This window comes from Vespa mandarinia, chromosome 1 (genome assembly GCF_050613455.1).
Source record: "Vespa mandarinia isolate Hongniang chromosome 1, ASM5061345v1, whole genome shotgun sequence".
Taxonomy (NCBI): Eukaryota; Metazoa; Arthropoda; class Insecta; order Hymenoptera; family Vespidae; genus Vespa; species Vespa mandarinia.
Window position 1 is genome coordinate 14,798,429 of NC_140810.1, and position 27,281 is coordinate 14,825,709.

General features: G+C 27.5%; 7 protein-coding genes across 9 annotated transcripts; 3 read left to right on the top strand and 4 right to left on the bottom strand.

Moving 5' to 3' along the window:
- The first annotated feature begins 53 nt into the window (after positions 1 to 53).
- On the top strand, positions 54 to 2,206 carry LOC118447604 (signal peptide peptidase). Its single transcript, XM_035879728.2, has 6 exons — positions 54 to 319; positions 607 to 717; positions 803 to 885; positions 954 to 1,128; positions 1,201 to 1,694; positions 1,780 to 2,206. Exons 1-6 carry the CDS (start codon positions 137 to 139, stop codon positions 1,868 to 1,870), a joined length of 1,137 nt encoding a protein of 378 aa, XP_035735621.1. The 5' UTR covers positions 54 to 136; the 3' UTR covers positions 1,871 to 2,206.
- A 584-nt stretch (positions 2,207 to 2,790) lies between these two features.
- On the bottom strand, positions 2,791 to 3,811 carry LOC118447605 (proteasome subunit beta type-2). Its single transcript, XM_035879729.2, has 3 exons — positions 3,627 to 3,811; positions 3,169 to 3,525; positions 2,791 to 3,054 (listed from the first exon to the last, which is right to left on the bottom strand). The coding sequence occupies exons 1-3, from the start codon at positions 3,715 to 3,717 to the stop codon at positions 2,879 to 2,881; spliced, it is 624 nt and encodes a 207-aa protein (XP_035735622.2). The 5' UTR covers positions 3,718 to 3,811; the 3' UTR covers positions 2,791 to 2,878.
- Positions 3,812 to 5,245: 1,434 nt separating this feature from the next.
- On the bottom strand, positions 5,246 to 10,388 carry muskelin (muskelin 1). The gene is made up of 12 exons (XM_035880020.2): positions 10,222 to 10,388; positions 9,955 to 10,024; positions 9,627 to 9,769; positions 9,347 to 9,551; positions 9,083 to 9,275; positions 8,586 to 8,821; positions 8,211 to 8,491; positions 7,976 to 8,150; positions 7,686 to 7,889; positions 7,422 to 7,613; positions 7,102 to 7,344; positions 5,246 to 7,005 (listed from the first exon to the last, which is right to left on the bottom strand). Exons 1-12 carry the CDS (start codon positions 10,308 to 10,310, stop codon positions 6,766 to 6,768), a joined length of 2,271 nt encoding a protein of 756 aa, XP_035735913.1. The 5' UTR covers positions 10,311 to 10,388; the 3' UTR covers positions 5,246 to 6,765.
- A 561-nt stretch (positions 10,389 to 10,949) lies between these two features.
- On the top strand, positions 10,950 to 17,942 carry LOC118447721 (uncharacterized). Its single transcript, XM_035880011.2, has 9 exons — positions 10,950 to 11,135; positions 11,646 to 11,971; positions 12,107 to 12,238; positions 12,772 to 12,937; positions 13,186 to 13,364; positions 13,509 to 13,889; positions 14,254 to 14,359; positions 15,489 to 15,607; positions 15,669 to 17,942. The coding sequence occupies exons 2-9, from the start codon at positions 11,672 to 11,674 to the stop codon at positions 17,940 to 17,942; spliced, it is 3,657 nt and encodes a 1,218-aa protein (XP_035735904.2). The 5' UTR covers positions 10,950 to 11,135; positions 11,646 to 11,671.
- On the bottom strand, positions 15,669 to 20,994 carry LOC118447724 (ADP-dependent glucokinase). 2 transcript variants are annotated; one of them, XM_085661506.1, is made up of 6 exons: positions 20,878 to 20,994; positions 20,351 to 20,698; positions 20,002 to 20,289; positions 19,785 to 19,921; positions 19,233 to 19,681; positions 15,669 to 19,154 (listed from the first exon to the last, which is right to left on the bottom strand). In XM_085661506.1, the coding sequence occupies exons 2-6, from the start codon at positions 20,680 to 20,682 to the stop codon at positions 18,912 to 18,914; spliced, it is 1,449 nt and encodes a 482-aa protein (XP_085517632.1). In that variant the 5' UTR covers positions 20,683 to 20,698; positions 20,878 to 20,994; the 3' UTR covers positions 15,669 to 18,911. The 2 variants fall into 2 exon arrangements, with proteins under 2 accessions (XP_085517632.1, XP_035735914.1); XM_035880021.2 differs by lacking the exon at positions 20,878 to 20,994 and having other exon boundaries at positions 20,351 to 20,833.
- Positions 20,995 to 21,173: 179 nt separating this feature from the next.
- On the top strand, positions 21,174 to 25,167 carry LOC118447722 (uncharacterized). Of its 2 annotated transcripts, none has more exons than XM_085661443.1 (4): positions 21,174 to 21,716; positions 21,875 to 22,192; positions 22,278 to 23,018; positions 23,098 to 25,167. In XM_085661443.1, exons 2-4 carry the CDS (start codon positions 21,938 to 21,940, stop codon positions 24,862 to 24,864), a joined length of 2,763 nt encoding a protein of 920 aa, XP_085517569.1. In that variant the 5' UTR covers positions 21,174 to 21,716; positions 21,875 to 21,937; the 3' UTR covers positions 24,865 to 25,167. The 2 variants fall into 2 exon arrangements, with proteins under 2 accessions (XP_085517569.1, XP_085517572.1); XM_085661446.1 differs by having other exon boundaries at positions 21,919 to 22,192.
- A 471-nt stretch (positions 25,168 to 25,638) lies between these two features.
- LOC146873328 (uncharacterized) lies at positions 25,639 to 27,241 on the bottom strand. The gene is made up of 6 exons (XM_085658996.1): positions 27,004 to 27,241; positions 26,827 to 26,930; positions 26,616 to 26,772; positions 26,270 to 26,529; positions 25,899 to 26,197; positions 25,639 to 25,833 (listed from the first exon to the last, which is right to left on the bottom strand). Exons 1-6 carry the CDS (start codon positions 27,159 to 27,161, stop codon positions 25,642 to 25,644), a joined length of 1,170 nt encoding a protein of 389 aa, XP_085515122.1. The 5' UTR covers positions 27,162 to 27,241; the 3' UTR covers positions 25,639 to 25,641.
- Between the last annotated feature and the right edge of the window lie 40 nt (positions 27,242 to 27,281).

Consider the following 27,281-nt stretch of genomic DNA (forward strand, 5'->3'; position numbering starts at 1 on the left):
AAAATATTGCTTTTATAATTGTTACACTTATAGTATGTTGGTAGACTTGTTATTTTCCGCCATCTGTTAGAATTAGATAACGTTTGGGTAAAACGTGCACGACAGTGTAGTCGTGTCCATCAGCTAAATACCCAAGATGGCAAGTTCAATAAATGAAATTGTTACACAAGCAAGTGAAAATGTTACTGAACGAAATAATGGAACTTCCACTTCGACTCCCGAAGGAATAGCTATAGCTTATGGAAGCCTTGTAATAATGGCGATATTACCAATTTTTTTTGGTAGCTTCCGAGCTGTTAAGCACCATAAGGAGCAGCAGGTTAGCTATATATTTTGGCATATTGGCATATGTTATAAAGTCATTGTAATGTTTAACAATGTTTGAAAATCATATAATATTGTAATTAATGGAGATTTTTATTTATATGTATATATTTTTTAGATATATATTTAGTATTATCAATAATACATAATATATCAAATTTATGTATCAATTTTACCACACACTCACACACACACACAAACATACGCGCGCGCGCATTAAACAGTAATCAACTTTAGACGTATATATGTTTTTATTATAAGACTTGTCAATTATTTTTATAGCAACATTATAAAGCCAAAGGCGAACAGCCTGATACAATGTCTCTGAAAGAAGCAGCAATGTTTCCTTTAATTTCCAGCTTTACATTATTTAGCTTATATATATTATATAAGGTAAAAGAAAATTTATAATTATTTTATGAAATATTGTTGTAATTTTTATAAAATATTTATTAAAAAAATATTTCTTTTCACACAGATATTTACTAAGGAATATGTGAACCTAATTTTAGTTGGTTATTTCTTCTTTCTTGGAATTTTAGCTTTATGCCATCTTACAAGGTAAATACCAGATTTCTGTATATTAAGATATGTTTGTAATAATTTTTAAAAAGAATTTTTAATTATAGTCCTTTGATTTCTTCATTGGTTCCTGCTGTGATTCCAAAAACTCCATATCATATTCAATTTACAAAAGGAGAAGGTGATCATACTAAGCATATTATCAATTATAAATTTAATCTTCATGATATAGTTTGTTTAATATGTTGTTCTATTGTTGGTGCTTGGTATCTTTTAAAAAAGGTAATTTACAGAAACATACTTCTATGAATATTATTTACGTATTATATTTTCAATAATGTATATTTTTTTCAGCATTGGATTGCCAATAATTTATTTGGAATTGCATTTGCAATTAATGGTGTTGAATTATTACATCTCAATAATGTTGTCACTGGATGCATTTTACTTAGCGGTCTTCTTTTTTATGATGCTTTTTGGGTATTTGGTACAGATGTAATGATAACAGTAGCAAAATCATTTGAGGTGCCAATGAAGCTCGTTTTTCCACAAGATCTTTTAGAGAAAGGTCTTAGTGCTAATAACTTTGCAATGTTAGGCTTAGGAGATATTGTTTTACCTGGAATTTTTATTGCTCTTTTATTGAGGTTTGATAATAGTTTGAGCAGAAAAACAAATGTATATTTTTATGCAACATTTTTTGCTTACTTTATGGGATTACTTATAACAATATCGATAATGCATTTGTTTAAACATGCACAACCTGCTCTGTTATATCTGGCACCTGCTTGTTTAGGAACGCCATTATTACTAGCATTAGTCAAAGGAGATCTCAAAGCTTTATTTTCGTAAGCATTATTCGTTCGTTTTATAACATATAAAAAATTATATATTAATATTTAAAAGTGATATATATATATATCAAAATTTCAGATATGAAGATCATCCTGCTCAAACAACAAATACAGTACAACAGTCAGAACAAACAACGCAAACTCAAGTAGAAGTAAAAAAAGATAAATAAATTTTCAGATTACCATAAGTAATATGGCATTCCTGTTATGTTACTATTGGTTATTTCATAAATTCATTATGAATAGAAGAAAAAACATCTGTTTTCTATAATATATATAAAATCTACCTTGCATATTAAGTTAATTTATTTTTAAATAAATACAATATGCAAGTTAGATGCTGTGATGGCACAAAAGTCATTTCATTTATCATTCGGTGCATAGCAGTTTGCACTTTCTGTGCAACTATTCCTATGTGTAATAATATTTATGAAGTACAATTTTTTGTGAGAATTCCTCGGACTTGTATTTCTTGTATTAATTTTGAAAAAATTTCTTAGTGATAATCTTTACATTGTAAAATCAATTTTATAGCACATAGTAAACAAAAATTGATATAAGTTCACCACATCATATAATGCAATTAATTGGTTTTGATTACCCTCCCCCTCTTTTCTACTTCTGTTAAAATTATAAGTGCCACGCTACTTAAGATATTAGACAATCTACTTGTAAGTTATACAAAATCTATTTTTGTGAATTTATTTGTTACTACTCCTTCATACTTATTCTTATACAACTTTGTTAATTGTAAGCATAGAAAATGAAATATCATTCTAGAATATTAAATATATTTAAAAAGAATCTACAATTTGAAATTTCTGTTAATTTTGTTTTAAATAAATAAGTGTCTAGACCAATTTTTATTACAAAGCTTAATTTCACAAAATTTTAATTAAAATATAATGTATAACTTGTTTCTGTAATATTACTAATAAAAATATGTATATGAAAAACTTTTATATTTAAACTAATTCATGCATTATTATTTATAATATATGTATCTTCACACAATTTTTGATTGTGCGAGTTCGACAGATTATGATTATTGCATTTAAAATGCAGTAAAAATATAGTAAAATAACAACTATTCTGTAATAGATAATTGAATTATATTTAACTATCCTTATTTTTATAATCAGAATGACAGTATTATGAAAATATGGAAAAGTAATTTATTACACTTTAGCAACATCTTCGACAGCCAAATTTTGTGCTGTAATAGGTTTCATGTTTTTTATTCCATCTTTGGATATTTTTTGGACTTTGAAATTAGGTAAATTCACAATAAGTCTTTTATGAATTTCTCTAACACATTTCTTCATTAGTTCATATCCCTCTTCTTCTGACATATCTACAATAGTAGTAAATAATAAAACAAGAATTAAATTTTACTCTACATATAAAATTTAATTAAATTAACAATGATAATATTATAATCACGTTTTCATAATTCATAATTACTTACCATAATTATGATATCTATCCAATATAGAAAGAGAAAAGAAACCTCCATATCCATGTGCTGCATATGGTACTTTCACGCAAGAAGCTAAATAATCTATAAAATACAATTGAGGACCAAGATCATCATCATATCCGGCCATTAATAAATTAACAGTATATGGTGTTTGACTCCTGAGATAATCCGCTAAGTTTCTTCTAGTAAAGGCAGTTGCTGCTTGCGGTGATAGTTCATAACCATTTCTCATTTTATAAAGTTGTATATTTTTCCCAATGTACTCTGAAAACTGAGTTGTATCTCCAGATTCTCCAGAGACAGCCATTACAAGCTTATCAGACATTTTATGAATTTTTTCCTCATCTAAAATAATGTAAAATTTAATTGAATATATTAAAATTAAAAATTCATGTTAAATCAAAATATTTTAACGATTTATTATAACTTTATCAAATGTATCTTACCGCTTTTCATAACCATAATAGATTGAGAATTTGTCATATCAGCGGCTACAAGCACAAAATCTTTGAATTGAATTCCAATTAAACATTCCATTTTAAAATTATTATTTAATCACACGACTTTGTAGAATATACAAGATCTTAAAAACGCCTGTCACTGTATTCGAAGGTTAAATCATTGAATATTACATTGTGAGATAGAACATCAATAGTTTAATAACTTACAGTGACATCTAATATTACCGATCGAGAAAGAAAACTAATTATTGATTTATAGATGTCGATAAAAGAAAATATAAAATATCAATCTATGTATATATATACATTTTTTCTTTTTTATATTTGGATAAGAATATTAACATAAAATAATATATATAATAATTTTTTACAAATATATATCTAATCAATGAAATGAAAAATTTGAATCTAAAATAATTTCCATCTAATATTTCATTAGTCTGTATTTCTAATTCGGTATTGTCGCTGGCTATTTATTTAAATAGCAACGAAACCATAGGTTCAAGATAACTTTGATATTTGATAAATGAATCTAACGCAATCTATCATTATATTGGATTCCAACGGGCTGACATCGTAATTCGGCCTATGTGTTTAATTAATTAATTCTTTATGTTTATTCTTTATATTTATTTATTATTTTATATTTATTTAAATAATATATATACACAACATAATTTACTAATAATTAAAAACCACAAAAATAATTTATAATTATTGCTTCTATGTATTTGTTTAAACAATATTAAATTTACTCAAACATTATATAATCATTAACAAATCGTAAATGCAAAATTAAAAAAAATGTTCGTTAGGCGCGAATTTTAAACTCAGAATCATCGTTTGCCAATAATGTAAACAAAGATGTAGGATCGAGGCAACTTTGATAAGTGATAACAAGTTAGTCTACTATTGGATTTCATCGAAAATATATCATATGTAATAACAAAATAATAAATAATAATAGTGATAATAAAAGTGGTGTCAGTGAAACACCAATTAAGTGCGCATTCAAAATTTCAAGACATCACCTGTCCAAAATAATATATAAGTGAAAGGTATGACCATTTTTATTTTTATAGTTATGACAATTTGGTTCTAGATTTTAACAACATCGTTTGATATGACAGTAAATAAAAGTAATAGAAAAAGTGAAATTTTATACTTATTAAAAATTAATGTTTCTTTCGTTTTTTTTTATACAGTGCATATTTTACAACTAATATAGAGTTTATTTAATAATTTAATTGAAATTACTTATTTTATAAAATGTTCATTCATTTTTTATTATTTTTTTTCATACTTCATACACTTTATGTTCATATACAGTAATATAATCAAAATTTGTTTTGGTTGATTTTTGTCGCGATGTAATAAACTTTTGATATTTTCTACTAGGTAGCGCTTCGATCATTGCGGATCGAATTCATCACATTGGGATTATGTAGGTTCAATTTTTTTATTTTTTTTTTTGAATAGATAATTTTTTGATAGCATTGTGTTATATTTAATGCAAAATAAATGTGATAATATATTAGGGTAAATTTGAAAAATGCATAGTTTTTATTTTACATTCTAAACAAATAAATATAATAGAATGAGTCTTCAAATTTCACACTTTTTCTTAGAAAGTTTTTTGTACATACACCTGCGTGCGTGCGTGCAAGCGAGAAAAAATATTCACAGTCATAATTACTTATATCATAAATTAACTGACATATGTATTAAATCGCCTTATGAGCTTTATCATATAATTAATGAAAAACAGGTAAACATAAATTGACAGTATATGATTTCTATAGCTGCTCTAATGTTTTTGATTAAGATCTTTTTCATAACTTAATATTTCGAATTACGATGCAAATGTTTAACATCTTATCGTTTAAATGGAAATATATACAAAAATTGAATGTATCATATGTATATGCATATATATACTTTGTATGCTTTGGAAGCAATCCATTAGAATAATTAATAATTACAGTATTGCAGCATTGTTTTGTTTTTTCTTTTCTTTTTTTTTCCTTTTTTAAAATCATTTCTGATATCCTATTGCAAACAAATATTAATAAAGTATACCATTATATACAGGATGTAACTTATTACATTATAAGATATCAGAGAGCATATATTGTACAAAATAATTAACAGCAAAGCAGTTTAGTACATAGCATTCTTTACATGATAAAATATATACAAAATAATAAAAACATGAAATTCTATATAAATTAGGTAACTATAGTGTCTTTAATATTTTCTTTATAATATTCTAATAGCAATGGATAAAGATATTTCATTTGAAAAAGATAGTATGGTAATACAATACTTTTCTTAACTGTATGGGTTAAAATGTATTATCAAGTATTAATATACATGAAACTTCTCTATATAGTGAAATAATAGAATCATCGTGCGTGTATGTGCGCGCGCGTGATATATATATATATATGTATGTATGTACATATTTATATATATATATGCATTTATGAAGCAGTATTTTAGTAAATTTATCTTGAAAACCAAATAAATAAACAATGCTAATAAAAAGTTATATAATCGATAATAAGAATGTTATGAAACATTGAAAATAAAAATTTTTATACAATGCTATTAGAAAAATTATGAAGAATTTACATTTATAATTATACAAAGAAAAAAGTATTATTACTGAATTTTTGTTTTTATATATATTGATTTATTTTCAAATTTTTGTCATAATTCTAAGACAAATATGTCTATATGTAAAAAACACATTAATATTTTATTACTTACAGCAAGACATTCTCATGTATACAGATAATAATTTACAACAGCAATAATAATATTAATGTTGTTCTTCATATTTGCCTTAGAAAATCTTCAAAAATTTGAAATCAAGCTTAAGTTTAATATGAAGAAATTAATGCAATCATTTTTCTAATTAGTTCTCATTTCTATCTCTATCTAAATTTGTAAAAAAGTGCAGTACAAATTGCGATTTCATTTGTAAAATAATGGTAAATATTACAACAAATAATCTTGTAGAAAAAAAAAACAAAACTGATTTTGCTTTATATTATTTAACAATTCATACTGGATATAATCAGTGTCAACATACTTGATTTTTTGTTTAATATCTATTGCATCATAATGGCAAAAGATCAATTAAATTAACGCGTGGTTGTGTAAGTGATTCAGGAAAAAATTCTGCGAGTTTGTCATATAACTCAATTCTCAAAGTGTGAACGTTGCGTACTGTTATACATTGATCTGTATTCATACCTAGAAAGTTACCTAAAACAGTGCTAGAAGCTGTATTAGAACCTGCAGCTTCGTCCAGTGACCTTGTTTGTTCTCGAAATAGTATAGATGTCAACAATTGAAACTGTAAGATTTAAATAAATGTACATATATAATGATACAATACTAAAAGAGACTTTATAAAATTAGTAATAAATATACTTATACAATTTTATAATACCTCTTTTGTTTGCTCTGTATCATCATGATCAATAATTTCTGACACTTTTGTTTGTAAATACTCTAATGCTTCAATACTATTATTCAAAGCAAGTTCTTCAAATTTATGTTTTCTAATAATTAATTTACATTTTTTTAATATCTGCTCATGAGATGGTCTACATAATTTTAATTGCCAAAAATCATCAAGTCGTAAATTTGGGAGGCAAGATCGACCTGGATTTCCACCAAATAAATAATGAACCTATCAAATACAAAAATAAATATTTTGTTAGAAATATATAATGCTTCGTACTAATCGAAAATTCAAATTTTATATACCTTTTTTATATGATCATAAACTAACTGATGTGCAAATCGTGGACATGGTTCATAATCTTGCATTTTACTCCAATATTTTTCTCCAAAATTTTCATTACGATAAATACAACACCATTTGTTATTTTTAATGGTATAAACCCAAAAAGAATTCTGTACATTATCATCTCTCTCATCTTTGTCTTTACTTAAACCCTACATAGAATCTTTTTAATTTTTAACATACCATTAAAATATATAAGAAAAAAGATATTTCTAAGTACAAACCGACAAAACATATATTTCATCAAGGTCACGATCAATTGTTGCCCTTTGAGTAAAACCAGCTGCAGGAACACGATTAGAATCTTTTGCTCCAAAGTCATTGTAATTTATATGTTCTACTTGGTTTGTATCTACTTCATAAGTAAAAAAGTCACTTAAATATTCTTTACCTCGTTTACCTGCGAATATATACAACTTTCGAGAACCCTGAAAAAATTTCGCCAAGTGAATGTAAATCCTATAATATATTTTACACAAATTATATAATTATTTATAATTTAAGCAACACTTACTGAATGGAACAACATAGAATGCCCAGCTCGTGATCTAATAGTTGGTACGTTTGGAGGACACTGTCTTGCAATATCACAAGCCAGTCGATTCCACGTACCAGTTGGCACATGATAAGAATATAGTCCAGAAAATATTGGTTCTGTCGAATTTGCTGGCATTGCATGATTTTCAGAACTAAATAGTAATTCAATATTATTCAATTATCAAAAATCTATAAGATTTTTAATAACTTACTTGGAAGATGAAACAAGAACTCTGCCACCAAATACATAAATTATTCGCTTTTCAATATCCATTGACATTTGATGATCAAATATTAATTGAGGTCCACCAACAGCACCAGTATCTTCTGATATTTGTGTCCACTTATTTGATTCAATATCATAAACATAAAAATCGCTTTTTAGATTTTCTGGTGTTCTATATTGTGTATCCAAATATCGTCCGAGCGTAAAGAGTTGTCGTCTTTCTGGATCAAGACACATTTTATGACATGATCGAGCACTAGGTCCACCCTATATAATACATTTTATAATTTTGATGTGTAGATAAAAAGGAATAATAAAAATTTTCTTTATTAAATATATCACCTTGAATTTGAGGACTTACTACTGATTCAGTATCTTTGCATATGAGGGTCCATTTATTAGCAGATATGTTATAAACCCATAAGTCTGACAGATCCTGATTTCCATCCCATCCTCCAAACAGATACAGCATTTCGGCAGTTGGATCCAGGACCATTTGATGTCCTCCTCTCATTCCAGGTTTAGGATCGTTTGTAGATAATTTTGTCCAAACCGCTCTATAGGTCTGAGCATTGATATAGTCATTCAGTAGTCCAGCTATAGCATAATTTATGAAATTTGTTTGCATAAAGATAAAAAAATGACAATAATCTGAAGTTTTACACGAAAAGAAAAGAAATGAAATATAAATCAGAAAATATCAATAAGTTCATAGAACTTTTTCAGAAATAAAAGCTAAAATTTGATTAATATAATAGATAGTTTTTTAGATAATATATTTTAAAAAAGTATATTTATAATAAAAAAGCGATGTACTTTGCGTTTTGTGTGTAAAGAAAAAAATTAAGAACAGCTTACTCATGACTGCATTGCTTATAAAGCCTTCTGCCTGAAGATGATCACCTTTTGTAACTAACAAATCATATAACATAGATAAACGAGGATCTTCTAAAGTAACTCCTGTGACTCTTTGCAAAGTCTCTACAACTTCTGGTTGTTCGAGTCTTCGAAAGTGTTTCATACATAACCTTATTACTTCTTTTTGACGATACTGTAATATAAAAAAATTTAATTGTTCTTTGGTTCATATTAAAGATAATTAAATTTTATTCAAGTACTTACCATATTTACCCATTCGATAGAAGGTCCTACAATTTTAGAATCATTGATACCATTTAACCGTACGTGCCAGATAGAAAAATTAAAACTGGGCCCCCAAGATTGAAGAGGAAGAATTTTTATATATCTAACAGGAAAATAATTTCCTTCATTTCCTAAAACGTGCTTCAAATCGAATGTTTCTGGTACAGAATCATTATTCAATCCACTAAAAAAAAAAATGAAATATAAAAAATTTATTATTTTTATAACTTCCTTAACTTTATAAAAAATAATATTTTACCTTTCTAAAAGTTCCATCATATTCTCAGGTTCCAGTCCACCATATATTTTAAATTTTTTTATATTGCATACATGAGTTTTTTCATATTTGCCAAAAGTAATAGTTTTAACAATAGAGGGACATTGTAATTTCAATGTAAGAAACTAAAAATATTACAATAATTAGGTAGCAATTATTATCATTTATCGCATTTGTATTAAATAATGAAATTTATTATAATTAGTTATTCATGATATCTATTTGTTTATATTTTATATAATTATCTTAAAGATAAATAATGTTTTTAAGAGGTAGATAAACTTTCTGAACAAAATATACGAATGTTTACCTGGCGAGGATTGTCAATATCAGAAGACCAACGTGAAGTTTGATCCGACGGTTTATCTACAAGAATATTCCTAAAAAAAACATAAAAATTAACTCATTACGATGTATCCTTCTTATTTTAATCGACATATCTGTATTTTAGATATACTTCGACAAGAAACGGAAAGTTTGTTAGGTTACATGTTTATCATATTTTTTTTTTCATTTAGCAAATTATTTTGAAAATAGATAACCTTATTTAAATTGATAAAAATAAAAGATTATTTACTCAGGTACGTAGGAAGCTGAAAAACTAGAGCACTTATAAATCCTAAATTCCAAAACTTTCTCAAAATTACTATTTTCGCCAGACGCCATGTTACTCCATCGATATATAGGGTGTTTCCAAAATACGTTCCACGATCAAATAGAGGTAAATTTCATGAAATGAACGAAAAACGTCATACACACATGAGTTAAATTATTTTTAAAGAAATTTGACTAGAGGGCAGAAGTATCGCAAATATGATACAAAAAATGAAATATTGCGAATTATAGGGAATAAATTACAATATTTATTTGTTGTTTTTATATATTATAAAAATAAAAAAACATTCTTTAACATGTATATTTATTTAAAAAATGCTCTTATAATAATATAAAAATATTAAACTAAATTAAATTACAAAAATCGATAAAAACGCATTTTTTGAAATAAAAATAGTAAAAATTCAAACAAAATAAGGACCAATAATATCAATATCATAAAATATTCTTTTTGATTACAGTGGTATAAAGTGAAAATAGTCACAATGTTAATGGATTTTAGTGAATTTTAAATTTCTCAAATAATTGCAAACTCCAATTTTATCGAATCAGCTTAAAAAAGTGTATATATTAAAGTACAATATTTGGTTGTACTTTTGACTTGTATATTTAATTGTTTATAAATGTATAATTATCTGAATTGAATGAAATATATTACAAAAAAAATAGATTGAAGACTGAAATTTTGTAACGATGATATAATATTAATAGTTGGCAATACTGTATACGTCGCCATTACGTTTTGGCTTCGTCTATTCGCTTGGAAAGTTGCGATGTATTGTCTGACTGAGCATTTTTGACATTTTAATTTCGTGATAGTAAATGATTACGAAATAACGAAAAGTCGAAGATAAGTTGCGATTTTATACATTACAGGTAAATTAATTTTAAGTAGCAATATAATGCAATTATAATAACATACGGTATGTATTAAAAACGTTGGAATGATAATGGCTGCATTGCAGTATCTAAAAAGTATTTTAACTCCTACAAAAAATGTACAATAGATACTTAATATAACGAGATATTTTTGAAAATTATTTGTAACACTTTAATAATTCATTTGGCTATACGCACAATTATTATATTAAACTTCGTTGACCAGTTTATATCTAATAAATCAAGAATATGGAATACCTCATGGCAAGCTAGCTAAATGTGACCTAATCTGTAGTAAAAAAAATAAAATTTTAATAATCTCAAGATTAAATGAAATTTCTTATTTTTATAAAAGTATATTTTTACGCATTGATCATATTGTATTTCCCTAATTGTTTTAATTATAGATTTATATCATATAATTAGATTTCTTTTGTTATTTTATTAGAAGTTTTTTGTTTTTTAATTATGGTGTAAAGACTTATTTTTGTAAAATGTTCTAAAAAGGAGGACTGCATTAACTAAAATTGAAGATGGAGCAAGAATCTAGACGTAAAGGTCCTAGAAGTCCCAGTGCTGATTCAGATGATTCATCACATAGAAGACGATCAAGAAAATATGATAGATCACCATCTCCCAGACGATCCAGATATCGACGATCTAGATCAAGAGATAGAAGATCACGTTCAAGTTCCAGAGATCGAAGAAGAAAAGAAGCAAATCGTTCACAACAAGAATGGAAACAACAAACAACATCTTCACAATCCCAGAGTGCAGCTGCTAATTCTGCTGGTACTAGTGGTTATGTTCCTGCCGTTCATAATCAATATCAGGTAAAATATATTTATCATACTATTATTTGTTAACATAAATCTAAGTTTCTCACAACATAGTCACATATCTAATATTAATAGATAGCTTAAAAATATATTTATTAAAAAAAAATCATGAATATATTATTATTACAGGCACCTCCACCTCCGAATACAAGTCAACCACCACCACCTTTACCTGCATATAACCAAGGATACAATAATTACAACTATAATTATGGGCAAGGCTATGATTACAGCTATCAGCAACCAACTAGTTATCGCAGTGTAAGTTAATCGGAAAAGAATAATACCTTTTTAATTTAGTACGCATACTTGCATTAGAAAATAGATGTATAACTTATGATTGCAATGTTGGATGATTGTGTGATTTTATGTTCGATTTTGTAGTAAAATATTATATTAATTATCTTAACACTGATATAAATAAGTTCTATATCAAGATGTTTAAGATGTATATGGGTTTTCTAAAGCTCATGTATAACTAATGATACTTTTTTATATACGCGAATCATTATATTATTACGCGATTTGGAAACGATAGTGTGTCGAAAAATGATACACCATTTTTCTTCTTTTATACTGCAAGCTCTGCAGCTCCATCAGTAAGTATAACATTCGCGTTATTTATTTTATTGGTAACAACATCGGAAACGACTATAATTGACCTGATGATTCATCTTCAAGAATCTTCCATGTATTATCCAAAGTTCTGATTTGAATGTGGACAAGTAAAGGTAAGGGTTAAAAGAAGCACCATTCATGTATTTGAAATTGAATGAACATATTAATTCTGTTAGGATTATCCTCCACCGAATTGGCAAGGAAATCAGGTACCATATAACAACCAACAACCACCACCACCTCCTACATTGACAACGCAGCAAGAATCATCACGAGCTGTGGATAGTGGATCTTCTAGTTTAGTAACATCTTTAGCAAGACCTGAGGATGTAAAAAAAGAAGGTATGATATAAAATAATAATATACTAATAAATGCAAAAAGTTTGGAATATATTTAAAACAAGAAGTTAATAATACAGAATTGATTTTAACATTATTCTCTTTTTATAATGGATTATATTACAAACAAATACTTTAAGTAATCCTTCATGTATTTATGATATATTAATCAACTAGTTTAATTTAAAGAAAACTGCTATTACAAATATATTTTATAATATATCTGTACTTTAAAATTAATCACACGACAGCCATCGCAGCTGAAGTGAAACAACAAAAAGCAACGCTAGCTAAGCAACGTGAAGAATATGTCAAGAAATCGGCAACGTTACAACGTGAGCTGGAGATTTTACGACAACAATGTGATGAGATTGGTAAAGAAGGTGGCAGAGAAAACAATCGTATAATAAAAGAAAATCAAAAACTTCAGGTGAGATATAAAATATATATTCTAAATGATACTTTATTAATATGTTTACTCAATTTGAAAAGTAATATTTACTTATCCTAATTGTTAAAATAATTAAAAAATATGATAAATAAATATTAATTGTACATGGTTCTCTATTTTCAGATTGAAATACAAAATAAAATGAAGTCAATACATAATGTAATTGATATGCTCACTGGAATTATTGGTGATAAAGCCACAGTAGATGATTTAAAAAGCAAGTTTAAATTAGAATTGAATAAACGTTCAAAAAGTCCAAAAGAAGACTTCCCTACAGGAAAGTCTGATTCCCCTGATAGATCATCAGTAACGGATTCCGATAAAGAATGTAAAGCTGATAGAGAAGGTAGAGAAAGGAGATCTCCTGAAGATTCTAAACCCATGTACAATTTCATACATTATGATCCAGAAATGCATTGGTGCAAAGTTTGCGATATATTCCCTAAAACGGCAAAGGAATATTTGAATCATCTTCATAGCAATGAGCACAAAGAAGTTTGCTTAGTAAGTGACAATATTTTATTTTTCCTTTCATTGCTGTTGTTAATTCATCGTTTACAAGTAGACTTAGAAAATTCTGTGTAAAATTCACTTTGACAAATAATATTTATCAGTTACTAAAACAGGAACCAGAAATATATGCAATTATTGATTTGAATTACAAGAGAACAAATGGATTCGGTTAGGAGTATGTCTTTATAAGTCAAAAAATATTTATAAGTGGATGCTTTATTACACTAATGAGCTATATATGCAGGTACTTGGTACATAGTCTGATTGATGCATCAAATCAATACCTACCAAAAAGTACCAAACTTTTTACAGTGAATATTAAGAATTATTATTGAAATCATGTTTCATGCTACAGGAACGCAAGATAGTTGATATGCCATGGCATGAGCAGAATGGAGAAGGAACAGAAAAAGAAGTGCCCTTTTATCCAGGACTACCAACGAAAAGAACACCAATCAAAGGTATGGTTAATTTCAGTGGGTAATTACTAATAGAATACAATTCCGTAGCTTGTGCACAGACATTGTGTTGTCCGGTATGTATTGAAGAGCTCTATGCATATATACATTGCTTATAAATTTTCTTCTGATATTAAATACAATAAATTTAACAAAATAAAGTGTTAATTTTGTCCAAACAGTTTTTAGAGGTAATAAGATTTGTAAGATTTGGCGGGTAGAGCCTTCTTCTAATTCAATTATTATTTGAGTATATATACTTTACATTCTGTTTGGATTACTAATAATAAATTTATTAGCAATGTTATATGCTCTATACAGATGCACTGGATTTTAGACTACTTTGAGAGGCGCAACTTCAAAGAATTTTGAAATTTTGGTTTGTCTTAATGAAACTGTTTACCTTTCTCTCCCTCCCTCTCTCTCTCTCTCTCTCTCTCTCTCTCTCTCTCTCTCTCTTTCTCTCTCCCCCCTCCCCCCTCGTTCTCTCTTTCTCTCATATATAAGCACTTATTTAAAATCACCATGTATAGGCTTGTGTCTGGTATCAAGATGTGATATCTGCAAATAATGTTAACGTACATACACAGTGATGGTGTTAGTGAAGATATATATTTTACATGATATCATGTTTAAATTTATTCGTACTAATTAATAAAAAACTACAGAAATATGTGAACAAGTAAAATATATAAATATGTAAACGTGATGTATTATATGAAAATCTTTGTAAAATATACTGTAAATGTTTATTATATGAGAAAAAAAAAATTAGAATTATGTTGATGCAAGTAAAAATAATATTAGTTAAACAATTACAGTATATTCCATTTTTTACAACTACAGTTATGTAAATTATATGTATTAATACTGTTTGTACTACTTGTATGATAATACGAAAAAAGCAATAAAGGTTTTTTTATTCCTCTTTCATTTCCAGCGAACATCGTGGGACTTGATGAAGAATATTTAATGTATTCAAGTATTTGTTGATCAGCATTTAATATATTATTTTTGTTTTCAGTGACATGAATGTGTCGTGGCAGAACATAAGGTCATTCTTTATGAACTTACAATTGTTTACATATTTTAAAGTTTAAGTAATGCTAATTAAAATATTATTTGATTATAGGACTACAGTTCTTCAGTGCAGCAACTGCATGGTACTGTAAGCTCTGTAATTCCTGGATTGGAGATCTTCATTGCGCGAGTTTGCATCTGAAATCTAAAAGACATTCTGAGAATTTTTCTGTAAGTAAATTAAACGTGCTTGGTTGTTTCGAAAAAAAAGAAATTTTTATATTTTTCGCAGCGATTTGTTGAACAAAATCCACATTGGGAAACGGACTGGATGGCTGACCGTGAAAAAGCCTTTTCAGAAGAAAAACACAAACAAATACAAATGGAATTACAAAAACAAAAAGATGATGATCCACCACCAAAGTCCAAAAAATCTAAAAAAAATAAGAAAAAGTCGAAAAAGTCCAAGAAACGTAGAAATAGGAGTAGTGCTAGCGATACGTCTAGCGAATCAGAGAATTCAGAATCTGATTCCGATCAAGATATGTCCAAGAGTATACGTGTTGCTATGAGAAATAAAATGAAAGCTTCTACTCAAGCAATTCTCAACGAAGAAATTGATTACCATAGAATCAAATTAAAAGGTCATTGGTCAAAAAATGTACAAGTTCATCAAGCAACTACTCCAGAACAGCAACCTGTAGAAGCAGACGATCGGCAACTTTTAAATTCAATCAGAGATAAATTAAAAGCTAAACAAGAAGAAGAAATGAAATCTATAAGTAATAGAACACAAAGTCAAGAAAAAATGATAATGGAAGAAGAAGAAGAACAAGAGCAAAGTAGCTTTTCTAAAAAATCTGAAAGTTTGGAAGCATGGGGTCCAAAAGAACCACCGAAACCATTTTGGATTAAAAAAGATGAAGACAAAGTACAACCTCTACCGAGCAAACCAATTGAATTACCTAAACCAGAAGAGATGCCTAAACCACACATGGGCTTTTGGACAAAACAACAGGTGAATATGACTCTTAAACCATCGGAAAGCAAAAGCACTGAAAAAGAAGAAGAAAGAGAACGCGAGAGAGATAGGTATAAAGATGATCGCGATCGTAAATATGATAGAAGAGAAGATAAATATGATCGATATAGTAGGTATGACAGAAGACGAGGAAGGGATCGAGATAGGGATAGGGAAAGAGATCGCGAAAGAGACAGGGAGAGAGATTATTATGAGGATAGACGAAAGCGAGATGTAAATGAATCACCGAGACGAGAAAGAAGTTGGCGCGATAGTCCAAAAAGAAATTATGAAAAATATGATAAAGATAGAAGAGATGATAATTCATCAAATGACGAATCCAAATTTGAGAAAAAAACAAATGAATCGGCTTCTAAATCAAAAAAAGGTGGTGTTCAATCTAAAAAGTCAGCACAGGTGACAAAAGGTAAATTACCTTTTATTGGTAGATTACCACTATTTAAAAAGAAAACCGAAGAACCGAAGTTACCTGAAAAAGATATTGCTCCATTGCCTTATCAACAAAGCAAATTTGAAGATACTCCCAAAGTTCCCAATGAAATAATAAATCCACCGGGAGTAGTACATATAACAAAATTGGCAACACCGGTTAATTTAAACAATAATGCAAATCAAGCGAATAAAACTCCACCAATGAAGATATTAGTCGCCCCGCCTCCACCTGTTTTAAATGAATCGAAACCGACGCAACAAGTTGTCGATATGGAGATCGAAGATCAATCTGAAGAAACTGTCATTGAGCAACCAATAATAGAGCAACAAAAACAAACACAAAGTACAACAAAAGTGACAGTACCTTCTCATCCTCCTCCACCTTTAAATCGGCCACCACCATCATTCCCTTCAAATCAACAACAACAACAGCAGCAACAACCACAATCGCAACAACAACCAACGTCACAGGCACAGCCACAACCACAGCAACAACAACAACAGCAGCAGCAGCAACAGCAGCAGCCCCAACAACAACATATACAAAATAGGCCAACATTTACTCCAAGTAGACCTATGCCACCTCCATTTATGTCTACTCCACCGCCGTTTATGCAAACAGCACCACGTTTTTCACCTCATCAAGTTTTGCGGCCTCCTATGCAACCACATCCGCCTTTCGTTACAAATCCTCCACCCCAAATTCAGAATCCTCCAACTTTTATTACAAATCATCAAAATCCTCCACCTCCTACGTTACCATCTGTGGAAACAGTAACTCATGATATATCGGATATACCAGAACCTACCGAGAAACGACCAGATCCAAGCATTCCTTTACCTGACGACTTACAAGAAGCTTTGAATATTATTTTTCCTAAAGAAGAAACAGAAAGTAAACAGCAAAGTCAGCAAGAAAGTAACGTTATGTATTCATCTATGTACAGTATGTTAGGTTGCGTTGGGTATGGACCAGAATACATGGATCAACCACCGCCCGAGATAACTCAAGCGGAAGTGGAAGCTGATACGCAACCTGGTCCTGATGATCTAAAAATGTTAGGTATTGATGAAGGAGACACGATTCTATAACATTGTTCATAGATAATTTAATCTTCGCATTAAAATACAAAGATTTTTTATGATAAGGCAAGATTAAGAAAAAGCCATTCGTAGGTAAATCACTTTGATTCATTGTCTCGTTATTAGACACTATTCAGATATTCTTTTGCTTTAAGAGTTGCATTATGTTGTTCAGTACTAAGGAAGAAAATGTATAACAAAATCAGAACTGGAGTGATTATTCTGATAACTCGGTACACAACTATTTCATGGAAGAATTTTAATCAATGTCATTCATTGTTATTGATTATAATGTCATTCCTTTGAACACAAATAGAGTTTTCACCAAAATAAGTTGTACGTTATATTTTACCTTATTAAAAGACCCTAGTATAATTATTCAATATGTATATCAACATTTTTTACTGTGTCCAATTTAAAAACTAATAAAAGTATTATTACAAATTAGAAGTTTTATAGGACACGTATATCTTTATTATATAAGGATCATATAAAAATATATATTTTCACTATTTAGTTTATTCAAGAACCATTAACATTGACATTGTAGCATATCTAAGTAATGGCGTAGTTTATTTGGGTTTTTTTCATATTAAAGCAAACTCTACTTAATAAAATTATGTGCAATGGCATTTATCTTATCATTTCATAACAAAATTTTATATACAAATCTTTTTTGCTTACTTTTTTCTTATATGAGTATTTAAATTCCGCTTATTACAATGAATATACTTCATTTATCGTAACAAAAATTCTTGATGTACGTATGCTTATTTATACGAAATTTCTATCGAACAATGCTTATGACAATATATTTGGAATGCTGATTTTCATTGGAATGCTTCTAAAGTAAAGCATATTAAATACAGTAGTAAATACTTTGATATAGGAAAAAACATTCCATGTTATAAAATCAAATTATAAAAGTTATGAAACAATGCACATCAATATACATATTGTTGCATTGAATTATAAAATTTAAATTTGAAGAACAAGACCTGCACTTGAAATATTATCGCCACCGCCGGCAGTTTGAGCTGCTTGTGTACAAATTAACACGGGAGCCACACATACTTCAATAGGAATGTTTTCTTTTTCTATAAGTAAAGTCTCTTCCCAACAAGAAACTGGTTTATCAACATCCAAAGGTATTCTCATACCATGAGTATTAGACGTTGAAAAGCTTTCATCCATAACTAATGATGCTTTTCGAATATCAATCTGAATAAAAAAAAACATAAGTATTGAAGATATGATTAGAAAAGGATTTCATTCAAATGAAGTTCTAATATTACTTACATTGCTTGTTGCACAAACATGTCTGTGAGCTGTTAAAGATGCTTTAGCTGCTGCAGCCATTGTGTTTTTCCAAACAGTATCTTTCACAGTAAATATTGCTTGGTATGCTAAAGTATGTACATGCATACGAGTAAGTAAACGTGAATTAGAAATAGATTTTCCTCTTAAACGTATGAGTTTAAACAATGTTCTCATTTGATCTAAAACTGTAGCAACTCTTGGAGTTGAATTAGCAACTAATGAAATATTGCCATAATACATAGAATTGTATAAATTAGCTATTTCTTGCTCGTTCATTCCTAGACTATCAGCAAAAGGAATAACTAAGTTACAAAGTTCAGAAAGTAAGTTGTCATCAACAAATGAGGCCATTTCAAAATGTATTTTTGTATGTAATGGTCTATTAACCATTTGTTTATTTATGTTCCCAAGAATTCTTTCACGTTCTCCTTTACACAAAAAGATAAAGAGTTACATACAATTTATAAATGTATAAAATTATATAAATGCAAAAATTGTTACAACTTACACAGTGCTATATAGTCACATTACCTTCTCTAAATGGATAATTATCCATCATTTGCAAACCACTGACTACAAGTAAATCAAGGTTTGTAGCTGATAGAATTTTATCAAAAGCATTAAAAGAACTAATAACTGGATTATTTTCATCATTGTGAATAATATACCTAATAGATATAGAAATGTAAATATAATTATGTATAATCATATTTTGTAATGTTCTATCACCATTATATATTATACTTACCTATTTGCTCTAGTACTAGAATAAGGTCCCCAAATATCTCCACTTTTGTATTCTAAAACTAAATGAACATCATCGCGTTTTACTTCACCACCAACAACACTAATAACTTGTGGAATCATTTGGTGCAATGATTTTGTTAATTTCGCAGCTAATATCACATCACAGCCTTCTCGTGCAAATCGTAGTGCCATTATTGCTGCATTTCCTCCAATTGTTGAATAGGATGAAGGAAATGCACGAGCTTTGTTAACTAATTGATCGAATAATGTCCGATTTGGCATGTATCGCCTGAAAGAATTATCCATTATTATAAAGATTTCTATTAAAGAAAAAAATCAAGATTACTTACTCAGCAGCAGCACCATGGCGAAAATAATAAGCAAAACTTTTTAAAAGTTCTTCTTCTGTATTGATTTCATCAAAATGTTCTGGCAAGCCAATTTTATCTGAATAATGTAATAAATGCTTTGCATCAACATATGTATCTGTACATATACCATAACCTACAGCGATTTTAGGTTTGTTTGTAATAGAATGTTTGTTTTCTATCCTTTCTAAGCCATGTAACAAAGCTGACAGACGTTTTTGTAATATATCCTCAGAATTTCTGTAATATAAACCGGCTAAAACAGCCAGTACTGCCAAAAATGTTCCGAACCTTAGTCGCTTGTTAATTCCCATATTGAATCCGTGAAAACTATAGATATATATAGATATATATATATATATTTTTTTTTTCTTTCGTTTATACAAAAATTACAATGTGACAGTTCTGACAGCGTTGCATTGCCCAGTCAACTCTTGAGAATACATTTAACGACTGTGGGGCTTATGAGAGATTAAATTTGCGCATGACAAACAGACCAAAGTACTTACACGATTACTTTTAAATTCTGATGACATGCGATTTTTATACAGAAAAACACATATCATACTACAACTGTTTATGTATGTTATATATTTACAGTTGAAACAAATTAAATTCATTTTTTTATGAATATTTATAACCTACGTTCAAATAAATTAAAAAATAAAAGAAAAATCTATTGTGTCAGTTCCTATCAAAAAAAAGATAGGAAGCGATAGAACATTATAAATATGCATATAGTTCAACCATAGAATAATAAACAAACTAAATGGAAACGTATCAATTGTGTATTTAAACGATCGTGTAAATAATTTCTACAATGATCAACTGATTTATTTTCATTCAATAACCAATAGCTTTTTCTCTTCTAAATACATATACTTAACATCAAGTTTTAAGGAGAACAAACGAGAGATTAAGCTTTTATATGCGCTGCTGTAGAACTGAATTATAAAATGAGTATTCATTTTATTTTATTCTTAAAAGGATTAGACTTGTAAAAAGAATTAATTTGTAATTAAGTGGATTATTATTAATCGATATGTATGTAATATGAAAAGAAACAGCACAATTTTTTGATTGTAAGTTGATATCGTATAACATTTTATAGGTTAGAATTATAAAATCGATTAAAAATTTTCTTTGAATTATTAATTTGATTTGAATGACGACTTAATTTATATATGAAAAGATGAAGTATTGCAGAAGAAAAATGCTAAAATGTGAAAGACGAGAAAATCTAATACAAAGGAATACAAAATTCAGAATTAATTTTATCAAGTGACATGTTTGTAAACAAATGATTTATTTTGTTCTACAACAAGCCTTATTTAATTTCACTTTATAGGTACGTTATACACAAATCATCAGTAATTACCCTGCAATAATCATACGTTTCATTAAAAACTATCAATATCATTGTAATGAGAATGATCGTAGAAAAATCTTTCTTAACACAACCATGTCATAAAAAAATATAAAAAAAAAATATAATTATGTGGTTAGGTGTTTTCAAACTAACTCAAGACAAAAAAAATTATTTGAGTCAGATGAATATAAGAGAGTCAGATGATAGAAATGAGTAAAAAGCTTTCTGTGGATACAGATTGGACTTCAGGGAACAAATATATAAAAAGTTCATTGCATCAATTTTTTACTGTCAACAAGAATAATCATAACGTTGTATCTGTAATAAAAGAAGCAGATTTACAAAAGAAAAAGCGTAACTTTCAAGCCTTAAAGAATATGAAACATTCTGAAAATTCTGCGAATAAAGAAGAAAAAATAAATTATGAAGAAACTTCTTCAAATATAATAACAGCAGTAAGTATTATATAAATTATATCTATGTATATATTAATAATCCTATTATAGTATCTTTCAACAGTGATCATAATATATTTTACAGAATCATAAATCACAACCTTTAAACTCCACGTCAACTAAGATTATTATTAATCATCATGAAAATGCACATATACAATCGGAGATTGACAGTATACATGAAACATTATGCCGCAGAGGTCAAATTGATGTTATAGAAATGCCATTAGAACAAACATATTTTTATAAGTACTTTTTGGTTTATGAAGACTTACCATCGAAATTTGTAGTCTTACATGCTCTACACAGTAACACAGCAAAAGAAGTAGCAAATAAGTTACTAGATATATTAGCAATTATTGGGGCTCCTCAAGTTCTACAAAGTGGAAATGGACGAAATTTTGCTGAACAAATTGTCAGAGAATTACGTATTTTATGGAAAGATTTTATTATATTACATGGAAATGTGTGCAAATGCGAAGAAGATAGTAGAGATTTTAAAAATTTATTAAAATGTTGGTTAAACAAAAATCCTGGAAAAACATGGTATGAAGGCTTGAAATTTATACAAATCTTTCAAAATTCAACATATCGTTGTCAAAATGGTAAAATACCATGTGATGTATTATTTGGACAAAATGTTCATCAAGAGTTTCAAAAATTAATCATCGCTAAAAATACAACAAATGATATGTGGACAGAAGAAGAATGGATAAATGTTACATTAAATAAAAAACAAAATAATACTATTACATTTGATAATTTGACTCATATTTCTGGAAATATAATTTCAATAAATACAACTGATACAGATAAAAATGATAATGTATGTATATGTATTATTAAGGTAATATTATAATTCATATAATGGTAATTAATTTATTGCATATTTTTTATTATTTCAGTGCCATATTGAATACGATGATGTGTCATATAACAATCATAAAAACAATCATGATGATTCTTTTCAATTTCATAAAAATTCAAATAACTTTAAATTTGTTAGTGTTAAAAGTGAAACATTTTTGGATAATTTACAAATGGAAGATTCAACATGTACAGAACCAAATATTGAAGAACGTAATCTTTGTCTAAATAACCAAAATTTAACATGTAAAATTTGTCATAAACAATACATGAAACTGGGACATTTGAAAAATCACGTAAAAACTCATATTAAGAAACGACAATTTGATTGCACATTGTGTAATAAAACATTCCAAATCTTGAAATTATATGAAAAACATATGCAACAATTTCATGAGAATTATCAACAAAATAAAAGTCATACAGATTGCATAAAAAATGATAATAGCTGTAGTAAGTATACTGATATAAATGTTAGTAAACAAAGAAGTATGGAAACAGAGGAAATTCCAAAGATACATAAATCAATTATGAAATCTCATCAAAGTAGTAACATAGTACTGAACCATACGAATAAATGTGTTAGATCTATAAAAGAACCAAATTCTATCAATGGAAGACAATTTTCCAGGAAGAAAGAAGAAAATAGAATATCAAGATTGAATGGAAATCCAACATTAGAATGTTCATACTGTAAACAAAAATTCAGTTTTCCTAGTGTATTAAAAAGACACATGCGCTCTCATACAAATGAAAGACCTTATGTTTGTAAAATATGTAATAAAAGTTTTAAACAATTAGGTCATCTTAGTCAACATTCATTGACACATAAAGATTATAGATCTTTTCAATGTGCAATATGTTGTGTTAAATTTGAATCTCTGGATTTACTTAAAACTCATTCTCAATCACATCAAGGTGAATCAATACTAAAGTCAAAAGAAATTTATCGTCTTTTCGAGTGTGATAACTGTAAAAAGGTTTTTACAACAAAGAGTGTGTTAGAACGTCATATATTTACTCATACACACGAGCGTCAATTTGGATGTAAAATATGTGGTAAACGATTTAAGCAAGCTGGTCATGTAAAATCTCATATGTTAGTTCATACTGGAGAGCGAAAATTTGAATGCACTATATGTTCAAAGAGATTTAGCTTATCAAATTCACTAAAAAAACATATGTATATTCATAATGGTGAAAAACCATATCAATGTGATGTGTGTGGAGCGAGATTTCTTGAGAAAAGAAATCTTAATGGACATCTTATGACACATACAAACGAAAGGCCATTTTCTTGCAAAATATGTGGCAAACGATACACGTTAGCAGATACGCTACGTCGGCACGTCAGTGCTGCTCATGAAGATGGTCGAACGTATCAATGTGAAATTTGTGCAAAAATGTTTAAACAGCTTGCACATTTGTCTGTTCACAAGAAAGTACACAATGATGAACGTCCTTTCCAATGTCATCTTTGCGAAAAAAATTTCAAACACAAAAATGTTCTCAAATCTCATTTAGCTATTCACGCAAATATTCGACCTTTTGAATGCGACATTTGTAAAGCAACATTTGTTAGAAAAACTAATTTACAAACACATATAGCATCAGCACATATGAATGAACGTCCATATGCTTGTACAATTTGTGGTAAACGTTTTAAGCAAATAAGCCATTTAAATGGTCACGTTGTTGTTCATAGTAATTCAATGCCTTATCAGTGTGATTTTTGCGATCGTCGCTGTAACAGATTGGATAATTTAAAGAAACACATGCGTCTTCATACAAAAGACAAAGAATAGATAAATGAAAGTTACGAATTCAGTATTTTTAATACTGAATATCTTATTAATTTATGCTTTAATTCTATAATTGTAAATGCTTTATATAAATTGCTTTATATTTACAAAATGTCATGAATATATGAAATATATTTGTAATTTTATATAGGATTATAATAATTCCTTGTGGGAAGTTATTCAATTTAAAAATTTTTCATGGTACAAATATTTGGCACTATATATGTATGTGTGTATGTGAATTAATGAGCTTGTAACGTTTTACATTTTATATCATAAGTTAGTAAGTTCATTTAATTGAATACCTGCTTTATCTTCATTATTAATTGATATTGAATTATATTAGTCCAATAACATATATTTTAATCAATTATATATTTTTTCTTTTTATTCCTAAAAGTGAATATAATTAGATCTTATAAATAATATATGTTTATAATAATAATATTTTATATTACATAATTCTCTCTATTTTAATTAATGCATATAAACTTCAATATTCTTATAATACATTTAAATTTGTTTTTAATATTTAATAACTGTACAGATAGTTTCTAATCATTTGCAAATTTTCCATAAGACAAAAATGTATTGAATTAAATATTTGCCATTAAATATTGCCTATAAATTATATTGTGCAATAATATTAAGGAAAGACATAGTTAATTAAATTTTTTCTAATAAAATTAATAAGGATATAATATTATTAATAAAATTTTATTCCAGAATTTAACTTTAATTTTCTCAATTTTCTTGAGTATTTGTACTTTCATTTGTTAATTATTTACTGCTTTCATTATTTATTTCTAATATTTCTGTTTGAAAAAATGTTAAATTATTTAACTTTTTAAGAATTTTGATTAATCGGTTTTTTAAAATGATCTTGCGAGCAGCTTCAATAAAAATATTTATTTTACAATAATATAAAGACCATTTTTTATTGGTATCTAATGGAATTGTAGTTTCAGGATACTGAAATAAAACAGAAAAAATAGTTCATGTATTTGTCAAGAATAAAGCAATATGATAAAACATACTTTTAAAGCAATTCTAAGTATTCTTTGTTTTATTTTTATAGATTTATCTCTATTAATTAACTCTTTAAACTGTGTTGTAATTGTTGAACATTTATAATAATTCCAATTAAATTTGCGTTCCATCATAATTATTTGTAGTTCTTCGATAGAAAGAAATTTGGCATTAAAACCAATTCTTGGTTTATGATGAATCATTGCTCGATCATTTTCTTTGCGATAGACTTCTGATTTATATAAAAATAAATCTTGTAATTTTAATTTATGTTCAATCATTTCTAATAAATAAATATTTAAGGGACCTATCTGATAGAAAAAACATTATTTATTTTAATTCTTGGATTAATTAGTCATAATATAATAAATAGTATTACCTCTCAATTCATGTTCACTACAAAAGTTTTCATAATATTTATCATATATATGGTTTACTACTTGCATCATATGAATTTTGTACGACCATTCTAAAGATCTTTTTTCATACTGTTTATGTCCTTTATATATCGTATCTATTCTTCGTTTATTTTCTAATGTAGAGTTTATTTTCTTTAATAGAATAGGTTTTTTCTTAGTTAGTTTATTTATCTTTGTTTTTATACATTTTTTATATCTATATGTATTTTCATGTAGATTTCTAAATAAAGAAATAATATTTAGATATAATAATAATACTTAATATATTTAACATTTTAAAATGACAGTAATATTGCGACAATGTACCTTTTCAATCTTGGTTTAGTATGTGCATAAAATGTTATTACATGTGTTTTGGATAGTTCAGGTATATATATTTGTAATTCAAAATTCAAAGTAATATAGCTTAAAGGTCTATAAATTATCATAATTTCTGCAGGTTTACAATCTGGTTTTATATTTCCTAAATATAATACAAAATAAGAAAAACAATAAAAATAATAATATAAACTCTTACCTTCTAATGGATAAATATCAATACAAGGATTTTTTGTAAATGGTAAAACTACAAACGAAACTTTTTTATTTGGGGCAGGATGTATTAATATAAGATGATGTACACTATAAAAAAATCAGAAGTATTTAATATTAGTTTTTATAATTTTTATAGTTTTGCTATAAGCAAGATATTTACATGTTTCCCAAAGATACATTTCCAAAATTTACTTTTTCGAGAAAAATAGGCTTAAATGTAGAATTCGTGAATATTTGTGTTGTTATATTTCTTTCATTTAAACATCTGGTTTTTACGTCATTTATATTTGGAGATTCATATACAATATTTAAATTCATATTGAAATACTTTTGTTATAAAGGTCAATAAAAATAATATTTAACGAACAATTGTATATAAATCGTATAATTACACTACGAAATTCTTTTGTTTCATTACTTATATCAAATTGTTTTCAT